Source organism: Phacochoerus africanus, chromosome 2 (assembly GCF_016906955.1).
Source record: "Phacochoerus africanus isolate WHEZ1 chromosome 2, ROS_Pafr_v1, whole genome shotgun sequence".
NCBI lineage: Eukaryota > Metazoa > Chordata > Mammalia > Artiodactyla > Suidae > Phacochoerus > Phacochoerus africanus.
The window spans coordinates 244,269,020-244,282,608 of record NC_062545.1 but is presented as its reverse complement, the minus strand read 5'-3'; the positions used below and the strand labels follow the sequence as shown (position 1 = coordinate 244,282,608).

The 13,589-nt window shown below is 40.0% G+C and overlaps 2 protein-coding genes across 2 annotated transcripts in view; both read right to left on the bottom strand.

Moving 5' to 3' along the window:
- Window positions 1–644: 644 nt before the first annotated feature.
- Window positions 645–8,873, bottom strand: CAVIN4 (caveolae associated protein 4). The gene is made up of 2 exons (XM_047768050.1): window positions 8,317–8,873; window positions 645–1,494 (listed from the first exon to the last, which is right to left on the bottom strand). Exons 1-2 carry the CDS (start codon window positions 8,722–8,724, stop codon window positions 814–816), a joined length of 1,089 nt encoding a protein of 362 aa, XP_047624006.1. The 5' UTR covers window positions 8,725–8,873; the 3' UTR covers window positions 645–813.
- Window positions 8,874–9,233: 360 nt separating this feature from the next.
- The window catches only part of TMEFF1 (transmembrane protein with EGF like and two follistatin like domains 1), a 93,449-nt gene continuing 89,093 nt past the window's right edge, over window positions 9,234–13,589 (bottom strand). Inside the window, exon 10 of the mRNA XM_047768047.1 lies at window positions 9,234–10,357. Within this exon, the coding sequence (XP_047624003.1) occupies window positions 10,273–10,357 (85 nt within the window). The 3' untranslated portion in view covers window positions 9,234–10,272. The remainder of the gene's footprint in view (window positions 10,358–13,589) is intronic.

The following is a 13,589-nucleotide window of genomic DNA, read 5'->3' as shown; positions in this document are numbered from 1 at the left end:
CTAAGAAAAGCTTCTGAAGACCACCGTTATTGTGTGTCCCACTTAGGTCTTCACTGCTTGGAGCTCAGGGTTTTTTCAGATGTAATTATTTTGATTCTGTTTTTTGAAGAACAAGTTTTGTTTTCTCTGGAAATGGTTCCTGTTCCCCCAGAATGTGTAACATTTCCTTCATCTTCACAACAGTCCTCTGAGATAGGCAGGACAGGTGAACTCTCTCCATTTTATCAGTGAGAACGTTGGCAGATGACCTGCCAAGTGGCTCCCTCTAAGCAAAGGTGTGATGCCAGAATCAGGTGCTCAAGTCCAGAACTTCAATGTTTTTATGCAAAAGCATCAAAAGGGGGTGTGAAATAGGGATGTAATCCACATGTGAGTTATCACCCTTCAAGCTTGGCCACAATATTTGCCTTGACCAAAAATCAAAAGTCCACTTGGAAATAAATGGTCATAAATTTACCTTTCATTTTTTTGCAGACTACCAAGCACCTAACTGGCCCTCGCTAGGAAAACTATTTTTCTGGTGGACATGGGAAAGGAACTTTAAAATCCACAGCTGCCATGAGAGTGACCTAAGAGAAAAAGCTGTTAAAATCGCATAAGCCCTGGGGGAGAGAGAGAGAGAGAAAAAAGAATTCCCCAGGAAGTCACAAGGAAATGTATTTATTATCTGTACTATCTTTATGATTTTAAACCTAAGAAATGAAACAGCCATACCACACGTGTTTTCCTATATGGCATATACATGTACACGAGTACACTATTTAAACAGAACTGGTGATTAAAGAGACAATTATATTTAATTCCTCTTTAGAATTACTGTTTTAAATCTAGCAAAAGAGATTCGTCATCCTCTACTTTCACCTGGGGTTTAAAGGTAACTTTTAAAGGCTCGGGGGTGGAGGCTTCCCCACCGTCTCGGGGAGCATGCGCAGGGCTAGCCTCCTCGCGGTCCGTTTCACTGAGCACCTCGGTGTACAGCGGGCTGACGGGACCTGGAGACTCGCTCCTGGCAATGATGTCCACACCCATCTCCCTGATCTCTTCCCGACCTTCGGCCACAGCTCGGTCTTTAGTCTTCGACCGAAGGCTACGCATCTTAAAAGTTTCCCTCGAGGGTGCTGCGTTAGAAATAGATTTCTTAAACCTTTCCCCTGACTGTTTCAGCCTCTCCCCCGACTGCCTTAACCTCTCCCCCGACTGCCGCAGCCGCTCTCTCCTCTCTGGGGTCACTATTCTGGTCCTAATCCTATTCACTTTCTTGTCAAAATTCTGCCGTGTCTTCTGCATGTTTTCTTTGGAAAACGCCTTTTTGAGATTATCAATGCGCTCCTTGCCTGACTTTCTAAGCCTGGCAGATCTGCTCTCTTCAACATAATATTCTTCGTCTGAAGACAGATCAACTGGGGGATCCAAGACATCGTCCTCCTCCTCTGGACTCTCGGTCAGGCTTCTGTCTTTCACAACAGACAGGGACGTGGGACACTGAACCTCCTCCTGAAGGAGAGAGAAAGCCAGCTAAGCGTTAGCAGGTGTTCATTGACCTCCCGGCCACGCCTTTTTCAGTCTCCTCTGCGGGCTGTTTACATTCCGCTTGCTCCTTCAATAGGGTTATTTCTCAGGGTTTCTTTTTCTCAGCACGCACCCCCCCACCCCCACCCAAGCTCACCCTGAGCAACCTTATCTACTGCTCTACCTTGAGATCCAACTGTAAGCAGACTCGCAAATATTTCACCTTTACCTCCCCCTTTTCTCTAAGACAAAGACCTATTTCTAAGCACCAGACAGACTTCTCCACCTAGATGTAACATCACACCATAGCACCTCTCACTTAACATGTCCAAAAACTAAGACCCAGCCACCACCCTTTCCTGGAACGCTCAGCACCAATAGCGAGAAATTTCAGAACTACCATCCAAAATATTCCCTCCTCTCATCCTATATTCAGCTGGTCACCAAGCACTGTGGATAACACTGCTTAATAACTAATCACTCTTCTGTTCCCTCCCCTCCTTCTTCCAGTCTCTCCCAACATCTTAATTCAGGCCCTATAACCTCAGACTTGAATTTGTATAGGACTTGTACCTCTAAAACATCACCTAAGCAGTTCCTGAGAAATGTTTCTAAAATATGGCTCTGATCACATCCTTTCTCTACTTTCAAAGTTTGGGAGTACATCAATACTCAAAGGATAAGGCACAAATCCTTTAGTATGACTAGAAGTCCCTTCAGTTTGAGCTAAACCTGTGTTCTCACTCCTCCAGTCCAGCCACACAACCACCCAGAGCTTCTCAAACTGTTTTCACCAGTCCATGCCTTTGAATATATATGGGCTTTGCTAACTTAAATACTTTACCTCTTCTCAGCTTTGTGAATGAAATCTTCCAAGAGTCAATTCAAATACTCTCAACTTCCCAAAGAGACCAATTCTGTCTCCATTTTATACCCAAATGACTTCGATATACCTCTACTTATAACATTCACCAGTTTGAACTGAATTAGAACTCTACTCATTTGTGTCTCCCTGAGGTCTTCACTAAATAACAGGTCCCATGAAAGCAGAGATTTTACCTTACTTATGTTTAATGCCCAGCATCTAGCAGAGCGTCTTGTACACAATTGGTATACTCAGTAAATGACTGTTGGAACAATAGGAAGCATATGCCTCATTCAACAAATAGTTACGAAGCATCTACCATGCACCAGTCAATATTCTAGGAACTGAGAACCTCCTGGGAATAAAACAAAGTAAAAGAACCTGTGGGGTCTTTTGTGTTGTCCTTTTTGTTTTTTCTTTTTGTTTTTGGCTTTTTAGGGCTGCACCAGCAGCAGAAGTTCCCAGGCTAGGGGTTGAATCTGAGCTATAGCTGCCTACTTACACCACAGCCACAGCAACGCCAGATGCAAGCTGCATCTGCGACCTATACCACAGCTCATGGCAATGCCAGATCCTTAACCACTGAGCAAGGCCAGGGATTGAACCCACATCCTCATGGATACTAGTTGGGTTTGTTACTGCTGAGCCACAATGGGAACTTCAGAACCCGTATTCCTAAACAGAGAAATAAACAATGCTTACCCAGTATGTTGGATGGTGATAAGTGTGAAGGTAAAAAATAAAGCAGAGACAGGGGACACACAGTGACAGGGAAGGGTGCTCAGAAAGGCCTCACTCATAAGGTGACATTCAAGCCTAGACATGAAGGTAATGCATGCATCTAAGAGGAAAGGAGAACCAACAACGAGGACAGTGTGGCTGAAGCAGAGTCATCAAGGGGCAAAAGGAGGAGGAAAGAGGATAAAAGGTATCGGGAGGGCCGGCGAGCTCATGTAGGGCTTGGTATCCAATAATAAGGACCATGGCTCTTATCTGAGTGTGACAGGAAGCGTTCTGAAAAGTTCTGAGGAGGACAGTGACATGCTTTGACCCATGTTGCAAAAGGACCACCCTGTTGAAACTTAGGCTGCTGAGGGGCAAGATAAGAAGCAGGCAGCACAGTTAGAGACCACTGAGGTCATTCAAGTTGAAAGATGGATCAGGGTGTTGGCAGAGGTAGTGGTGAGAAGTGGTCTGATTCCAGATCCATTTCGAAGGTGGGAACCAACAGGATCTGCTGCTAGATTTAGATGTGGAGAGTATCAAGGATGAATCTCAAGTAGATGGCCTGAGCAGCTCAAGGACAGATGTGCCATTAGCTGAGAAGGGGAAGACAGGAGGAAGCCGAGACTAAACCTGCTGACTTAAGAGATGCCCACTGTACATCCAAACAGAGAGACCCAGGAGGCAGCTCAACCTGGAATATAAGCCTAAAATTCAGGAGGGAGGTCTGGACAAGAGACAGAAATTTAAGATTCATTAACTTAGAGATGAAACTAAAAATCATGAGACCAGTTGAAAGAAATCACCCAGAGTGAAAGGGTCTACACTCAATTGATTATTCATGAGTCCTTGGAATCAAGGTATGTTTCAGAAATCACAACACTTCAGATTTGGGGGAAATAATATATACTATTCCCAGTGAGCTCTTGGGAAGAAATATTTTTGTGGCAAAAAAAACACATGAAGACTCACTCACTCTAAGGTGGGATAAAGAGTATATACAGTCTTACGCTACCTGAGCTCGGGTTTTTGCCATCAAGTGAGTTCAGGTTAAGCTACGTCTTGCTGTCAAATAAGTTACAGCAAAAAAATTTTATTTTTAGACATTTTTAAATTTTGGTGATAGATAAATGGATTTTGGACCTGAAGATAAGAAGAGATTTTAAAAAAAAGAAAAAGGAGAAATTTCAGCCAGTAGGCAGGAGGAAATCCGAGACAGTCTCACCCCCAAAATCAAATGGGAAAGATGTTCCAAGAAGAGAAGGGGGGCCAATATGCCAAATGTGTCAAAAGAGTAAGGATGAGAATTGGATTTGGGAACACGGCAGACACTGGCAATCTTGAGAACCAGCCCAGAAACACTGCAGCTGAAGGACTCCAACTCACTATTTAGGGATTATTTCTAAAACTAAACAAGAAAAACTTGAAAAATCAAGAGATTTTTAAGTGAACCATGAATGAAAATATATCAGAGAAACTGGGCTCCTACTTCAGATCCAGATTAAACCTGTTCACCAAAAAAGTTTACTATGTAAGAAATATATTGACACATATTCCAAAAGCCATCAGGCTGATAGTCAAGAAGGTATTCCCGGAACTCTTTTTCTCTGGATACTAATTTAAAATTAAATTCTTTGGCTATAGGATCGGAGAGTCTAGGAGCTTAAAAAAAAAAAAAAAGTCAGGCTATCTCATAGCTCTCTGATGAATCAGTTGGAAGCAGCAACATTATCCGTCTCCTTTCCTGACACCTGCTACAGGGAGTAGCTTCGGAAGCACTGAGTGGGTTGGTATGGCCTGAGTAAGTATAATTAGAAAAGGAGCCAACAAGTGATTACTCTTGGGTAAGGAGAAACCCCTCACAATCCTGCTATGAAGAAACCCACTATAGTTCAACTCAGGAACACCCTTTCTTCACCTGCACAAGTTCTACAAAATCAGTTTTCAAAACAAAACAAAACAGACGTAGAGTCAGAGAAAGTACTTATTCTGTGAATCTATTTGTTGCGGCTCCTATGAGTAGGAGATACCAGGAGTTAGGGGTGAATCAATCACAAAAATTGATTATAGGGGAGTTCCCGTCGTGGTGCAGTGGTTAACAAATCCGACTAGGAACCACGAGGTTGCAGGTTCGATCCCTGCCCTTGCTCAGTGGGTCAACGATCCAGCGTTGCCGCAAGCTGTGGTGTAGGTCGCAGAAGTGGCTTGGATCTGGGGTTGCTGTGGCTCTGGCATAGGCTGGCAGCTACAGCTCCGATTAGACCCCTAGCCTGGGAACCTCCATATGCCGCGGGAGTGGCCCAAGAAATGGCAAAAAGACAAAAAAAAAAATTGATTATAGGGTTGAATTATAGCTCATTTCCAAATACAATTATTAAATATCTTTCCATGTAAATATCTAGGTAAAAAGATGATTTTTGTAACAAAATGAGAACTTTGAGTCTGAGTGTGGTGGCCTTGATTATCAAAGTAATATAGGTAGGAGAATTTTAAGTATTTAGAAGTCTGGGACTTATCATTAGAGAATGGCCAAATACCTCATTTGGGAAGCACAAGGCACGCGGTTAATAAGAAAAATTGTTAGATGATACAGCAAGCCTCCTGGCTTTCATGGTAAGAAAGTCATCAAGGTGAAAGCATGTTCAAAGAGGAATCCTAATTGTATGATAAAGAGCAGATAACCATGGAGATAAAGTACCAATAAAGACTGCCACCAAAAGATCTATCAAGGGAAAACTCTTTGAGGAAAAAATTAAATGGAAATAAAAAGTATACTATAGCTGAATTACTCAGCTTCAAGTTAATTTTAGTTGAAGGCACAATCTCAATATAGCCACTTATACATATTAACTATAAGAATGAATTACAAGAATTTTAACGGCTAAGAAAAATCCATGTGACTGCTGTATACAGCGTTCTAACATCTAATGAATCATCGAATCCATTGGTATTTGCCTTTAACTTTTCTTTACAACCTCTTCCACCACAGGAGATAGCAAATGCTTACTGACAAAGTGCTGCTTACTCTGAACAATTTAACTTCACAGACTCTTCATGGTCTTGTGCCTCTCACTCACTTTTTTCATATCATCTTCTGTTCATTCAAGTAACTGTAGGGGCTCAAGTTTCAGGGAGGAAACAGGTGAACAGAGAAACAACTTTACAAAAAAAGAACTATGTCAAGAGACAAACAAAAGGCAATTACTACTTTTCAGAAACTTCTCTGCTTTATTTATTAGCCTTGGTTTTGTTTTTTTTTTTTTTTTTTGGTCTTTCTGCCTCTTTCTAGTGCCACATCTGCGGCATATGGAGGTTCCCAGGCTAGGGGTCTAATCGGAGCTGTAGCCGCCAGCCTACACCACAGCCACAGCAATGCCAGGTCCTTAACCCACTGAGCAAGGGCAGGGACCGAACCCGCAACCTCATGGTTCCTAACCACTGTGCCACGACGGAACTCCATAGCCTTGGTAAATGTTGATTAGAACCTGGTCTACTCTTCACACAAAGGTTCTCAGGAGAAATGCTGGATACCAAGAATGTTTCCTGGCATGTCTCATGCACATGGAGGGTGAAATATACCATTACTGTTAATGTCCTTGGAAAGCAACTTCAAGAATGGATACCACATCCTTCAGTACGAAATCTACATCCCCAGTATAGACAAGAACACTGAGACTGCTTTCTGAGAGTAAGACGACTTTTTTTTTCCCCCCAAAAAATTTAAGTCTAAAGAAGGGCTTCCAGGGACCTGACAGGAGAGGGAAATGGTAAAGATGTTTAGAGGGCATAGTCTAACGTGTCTACCTTTGAAATAAGCAACCCTTCTCTTTCCTCTGATTCTTCCTCCTAAATAACCAACAGGCTCTTAAAAACAAATTCAAGATAACACTCCTCCATTGCAGTGTTACCTTAAACGTCAACAGTGGGCTACGGAAAACTGACTGAAGTATAAAGAAAGTCCTGGGGAGTTACGGATGACATCCTTGGTATCTTACAAATACCTGCCTGCAATCCAACTGTGTTCCTATTTCACATTGTTTTCATTTTTCTAGGTTTTTTTCTATGCATACAGGCATACATCCATTTTAAAATACCATGTGATAACACTGCATATATGCACGAGTGAACAGCGCCACACACATTCCTGATTTTACGCTTACAACAAAGCCTTTGACATGAAATTCTGGGGCCAAAATGGATGTGAATTTTTAAGGTTCTTCACACATACTACCAAAACCACCCTCCAGAAATGTTCCCATTAATACTGCTACCTGCAGAATATGAAAATGCTCATTATCTCCTACTCTTAAAATCTGAGTGTTTCAGTAACTGCAAATATTTAAATAGGTGAAAGTGGACTTTTGCTCATTTATTTTGTCTTTTGTAAACTGATTGATAATGACTTTCCAATTTTCTACCATGAAGAAAAGTTAAACTTTTCCCTTTCAATTTGTGAGTTTTTAAATATATTATAGATAGTAGGTATTTGCCATGGATGCGTTCCTATTTCAAAAAATACGGGTGTCAAATGCAGAGTAAGGAACTTCTTAGCTCAATATACAGTGCCACACAAAAACTATCACTTTAAATTAGCTAAGTAAAAAAACTTTACCATCAAATATAAGAAATTATTTATGTGACTCCTACATGTATATAACTATAAATAATAATAAAAGAAGAACTATCTGTTCAGTGTTTTTCTTACCACTATGGCTTACACATTATTATATGTAAAAATTCCAAAAGACAAATCTACATCATGAAAAGTTTACATTTCATTGTTTAGGGCTTTCCGGGCTCTCCATAATAAAGAACTATAGGTCCTCGGTTTCTTGTTTCATACAACAAAGAGGTGTTTTTAATTAGAGGCTTCTTTGACACCTTCTAGTTCTATCTTCTCAAAGGATACGAGAGAGCATCACGCTAATATGGCTAATACGCCAAAAGAGGCTTACCAATATTAAGTTTCAAAGGCAAGAAATAGACTCAGCTAGACCCACAGTTCACATTTCACGAAATGGCTGAGAAGCTCAAAGCACTGACATGACAGTACACCAGTGAACACAGACATGGTTTTACCCTGAGCTCTCTGATGACACAGAATCCCACCACACACGTATACACAACAGTTACAACGTGACACTGGAAACTGTGACCTGTCGGCAATTGAAGGATGCACATGATGGCAGTAATCAAGCTAAGCTCAGGTGCAAGCTCACCTGGAATATTACCACACGGAATTTGTTCTTCTTTATTATCTCCTCTTGCTTGGCTTCAACTTTTTTCACGTGAGTTTGTTGCTTTTCCACCCGGGCCTTCACGTCTTTAATGTGAGCACTGACCTTTCGGGTTTTCTCAAACAACTTGTTAATGACATAGCTTGTGTTGCTGTGTGACTGTGAAAACTTCAGCAGGTCAATCTGGACGGACTTTATGGCATTTTCCATCTCTCTGTGTCTCTCCTCTATCCTCTTCTGGCTTGCCTGCACGCTGTCCACGATGGCAGCCACTTTGTCCAGGACAGTCACAATGGTAAGAGCAGCGTCTTGGTCTTCATCTTCTGTAACACGCGACAGGCGGTTCTGCTGGATTTTATCAGCATTTGAAGCAGACCCATTATGTTCCATTTTATTTATTTCTCAGTGAAAGACGTTCTTACCAAAATCAATTCTGGCACTAAGAGCAAAAAGTTAGCTTGATAACAGGCAACAGGGTTGTTTAAAGGGTTGGAAACCCCACCCCTGGAGACTGGTCAAGTATCTGTAACTACAAATACCCATACGTGACTCTTCTGCAATGTGAACCCTTGCAAAGCACTGGGTGCTGTTCCAACATGCTTACTGACTGACTAAGGGACTCAAATAAGACTGTGTGGGTAGAGAGGAAAGCTTGTTTAAAAGAAAGTTCCCTAAGGCCACCATGTTACTAATATTACTCCTAGAAGCCAAATAACCAAAAAAGCAAACTCTTAGTACTGGGTGAAGTTTTGCCTTTAGACAATTTCCAGCAGTTTTTGTAAAAGCAAATGGGAATTTTGATCTGATATCTACTTTTTCTATTAATTTCACACATTAAATGTACTAATATATTGATATGAAAGAATGCAGTAAATAAACACACCAAAACAGAAGCCATATAGTGAAAACATTATATTATAACATGCTTTTCCAAACCAAATATTAAAATTAATATTTAATTTTGAACATATTTTTAAATTCTACATGCATACTTCTGAATGCCTAAACTACATGTTAAACAGCTGAATACATTCTATTCACACTTCAGATCTTTAAACACCAACAATCTATTAATACAGCTATTACTACAGGACAAATTTGGATAGAGGTCTTAGATGATTTTTAAGCTCACTTGAAGAGCACCAATCATTAACAATCATTTTTGCATTTTATTCACAAACACTGATACAATTGGTTTATTTATGTTAAAACAAGTATTTTCTTTAAAAATGAATGTGTATTAAAGTAGTTTAAATGATAGAGTAGGCTTTATTCCAATCTGTTTGTTAATGACTATTTTCACAACATCTAAATCTACTTTTCAGTGATCTGTTCCATCATTGCTACCAGACACTTTTTAAAATTAATTCAGAATTATTTTTCCAAAGAGAGAAATAATCAAATTCCAGTCCATACATCTTATAAATAATTTACATCTAACACACACAGCTTTACAGTTCATGCGATAGGCAGTGTCTAAAAAATCAGTTAATAAATCTCAAAAACATTTAAATGTCTAAACACAGTGTCTTCTAGATTTTTTTTTTTTTTTGTAAGAAAAGTAATCTGTAAACATCTTTTACCTTTAGTTCATGCTTGGTCATTTGCTGTGGTCACTGTGGAAGAAGTGGGTATGACTTTATAACCATTTGTGAAGTGGTCCATCTTTGCAAAAATATTACATTCCATGGGTAAAGAGCAAGTCTTAGAATTACCATGTGGTACAAATTTGTGAAATCAATTTCTGTATTTAAAAACATAAAACAAAGACTACTAAACAGTCCAAAACTGCTGTAGCTATATATTCTAAATACGAGCCAACAGTACTACACTAAAAATGTCCAAAAATAAGGCCTCTGAAATAAATATTTCCATTCTTTAAAAAAAGACATAATAAATGTACATCACATGGTCAGTGTACATATAAAAGTCATTGGATTAAACCATTCTGGATGACGTATCTGAAGTAAAATGACCTAAGTTTTGCTTCTGTCTTCGTCCTCTATTGTTTTTAGGGCATTTTCTGTTAAGAAAAAGAAAAAAAGAAAAATGTCATTTTGCCTAGGATATTTCTAATGTTTCCAGAGGTAACACACACTTCACACAGAAAGCTGTATTACATGTGATCACATGAAAGGGAAAGAGATGCTATTTTATGACAGACCAACAAGTCAGATTGCTATCTGCCCCACAAAGCTGGGAGGCAAGAGGGTTATACATACAATGCAGGTATGAACACAAACAAAACATTCCCAGGGTCCCCCTGTTGCATATGCACCCCTGAAAGGAACCCTACCCTTCTAGCCTGACAACTCCCAAGCTACAGTGACTGCTAACACATGAACTTGCGACAGGAGAAAGGATCCTGGACTATGTACTTTTCCCTGAGCATGATGACACTCCCAAAATGACAAGAACAGCTTAGATAAAGGAAAAATCACAAAGAAATGTGCTTATTAACCCCAGATCAGAATACACAGGAAATGCTTTGTGATTTTAGACAATGACTCAGGAGAATCTGTTTCATACCCTGCTTGGGCAAACCACAGAACCTGGTACAGAACTGCCCTGCTGGGGATAAGGGATATTCTTGGCTCTGCTCTCATTGTTCTATAACTGCTCTTGTGCCTGCCTGCTAGGATGCAAACGTACTAGCTCTTCCTGTGCACAAAGTACTATGCTACACAATGTGGAATAAAGGGACCGGAACGAATTCCAGAAATTCTGAGTTTGGGCTCTGATAGAAGCTAGCTGGGCAACCTCATTTTCCTATAAATAAAATATTAAAGAGTTGGACTGACTTCTAAAATCTCTGCCAACAAGGAATTTATAATCTAAGGGAAAGTTTTCAGACTATGAGGACTTCTACTGTAAAGTTCTAGGTTTTTATTCAATTCAAAGAACACTACTTTGTCTTGACTTCAAAGCCTTGATGGTAACTTCCATTTTACATATTGCTTTTTACAAAATTTATCTTACTCATCCTCATAAAAACACTCTGAAGTAGACAGTGCTGGAATCATCTCCATCTCTTGACTGGGGACACTGGCTGAGAGGTCAAGCAACCCTCTTTAACTGTCACTAACTCACCACGATGCTGGACAAGTTCCAACTCCTGGGGCCACTGTTTTTTCTTCATACAATAAAAGGGTTTGGCTAAGATGATGTTCAACATGAAAGATGATTCCAAGCATAAAAGAAGAAAATTTTATTCATGCAGTCTTGATAAGAGAGTCAATGGGAACATCCTTTTAAAGGACGATTCCTTACATGTAACAGCCACCACAGGAGACGTGAACAGCTGTTCCATAATGTTCTACGTGGGAGAGGCACTCCTTAAAAATTCAGTGCAGATAAGTCCAAGTACATGATTATAATATTCTAAATCCAAGAGTGCAGAACATTCTAGGGAAGAAAAAACCATAATAAAAAGGCCTCAGGAAGAGATCCTTGATAAATTCAATGAGATGACCCTTCAGTCATGAGACAGTGGGCAGTGAAGACACTGTAACACAGTTAAAAATAAATATATGGCGATGTCTACATGTCTGTGAAGGCAACGAATGGATTGGGGTCTAAATTGGAAGGTACTAACCTGAAAACTACCTGCCAGGTAATTTTAATGTAGTAGTTGAGGATTAACCAAAGCAAAGAACTAGACAAAGGCTGGATAGGGTTTGTAAAAGGGCTTAACTATCTCTGTCATTTTGGGTACAGTACTTCCCTTCCCAGGGCTCCAGTTTCCTCACTTCTCTAGAATGAAAGGGTTAGACTCAAACTAACTTCCTGCTGACTCTAACATCCTTTGATCTTAAAGATGGCACTATCACTGGGTCTCAAAATCTCCTACCTTAATCATATTACTTTCTTTCACCTTCCAAATCGTCTTTTACTCCACTCTGCCTTTACTCTAATAATGTCCTGAGTGGTCTTTCCCAACCTCACATGTTCTCTCCTTCAATAAATTTTTTAGATGACACTCAGATTAATGCTCTTGAAAAATAGTTCATACTAAGTCCCTCCCCTGTTCAAAAACCCTGAACTGCTACAAAATTAAGTTGGAAGCTTGCTCCCATGCTATGTCGTACTGGCAAACATACTTCTCAAGATGACTCAACATGGACCCTCCTCTTGATGGTTCAGAGGAAAGAGGAATAGTTTAGGAATCAGGCAGCACTGAATCCAAGTCCAGGTGCTTCTACTTACTAGCTGGGCAAATTACTTACCCTCTGAGCCTATGTTAAATAGCCAGAGGCAGCCCTGCTATTACATAGTGGGTTTTTCCTATCTTCTCTTTCTGTTGTCATTGTTTTTTATAACATTATGTCCCTACTTTAATCTATTGCCCAGTTTCATACTCAGTAGTCTTGCCTAAAGGCAGATCATCTGTTCTATAGAATAAAGTCCATTGGCTTTAACACCTAAATTTTATGAAAAATATCTGTTCCTCAGGGAACTTTTTTTTTTTTTCTCATTTCTAGATTTATCATTCCAGCTCCAGATGGCTGAGACCACTGAAGGTCTGGCTTCTATCCAGACTTTGGATAGAAGAGCCATAAATCTATTATGGCCTGCCAATATGCAACTTGATATGTTCCAACCCTCTGCCCAGAATAAATGCAGAAAAGCATGGAGATGATGTATAAGAGACTCTGAACCAAACCTTAGAGAAGGTAGGAAGAGGCAAGCAAGAAGAAAAGACATCAGACTGGGAAGAACTTTATTTGCTGTGACTTCTCTCAGGTCCAGTTCAGTCCTGACATATTTATTTTCACTTAGAGGGCAAATACCCATTTTAAGACAACTACACTCCAAGTATTTCCTTTAATTTGTGGTTATGAAAAAACTCTGATGGCTTTAGTGATGACAGAGAATTTTAAAGCTTCTCTAGTTATGCCTGTATTCCAGACAATGAAGTCATGTTAAAATAATGATATAAGAACAGTTTTCTTCAACCTCTGATTTCTTCCTTTTTTATTATATTTACTCTGGATAAAGTATACTCTCAGGGCATAAAACCTATGCAGCTCTACAGAACTTAAAAAGTTTCTGCATGGCTCCTCTGGGCATCTACACACCATTCTGCTACCATCGCTGCCCCTGAAGGCAGTACTTAGAATAAGCACACGGTTCTAAGACCCTGAAATTCCTTTATGCCACTGAATATCCTCATGCTTCCTCTGCCTACAGTTCAGGTCTACCTTGTAACTCTGGGAATGAGTTCCTGACCAAATTCTAAAACAGCAAGATGAGGA

Coding starts and splice junctions, on each gene's coding strand:
- CAVIN4 (XM_047768050.1), bottom strand. CDS start 8,724: ATGGAACATAATGGGTCTGCTTCAAATGCTGATAAAATCCAGCAGAAC. Junction 1,495..8,316: donor TCCGTGTGGTAATATTCCAG/GTGAGCTTGCAC, acceptor TCTCTCCTTCAG/GAGGAGGTTCAGTGTCCCAC.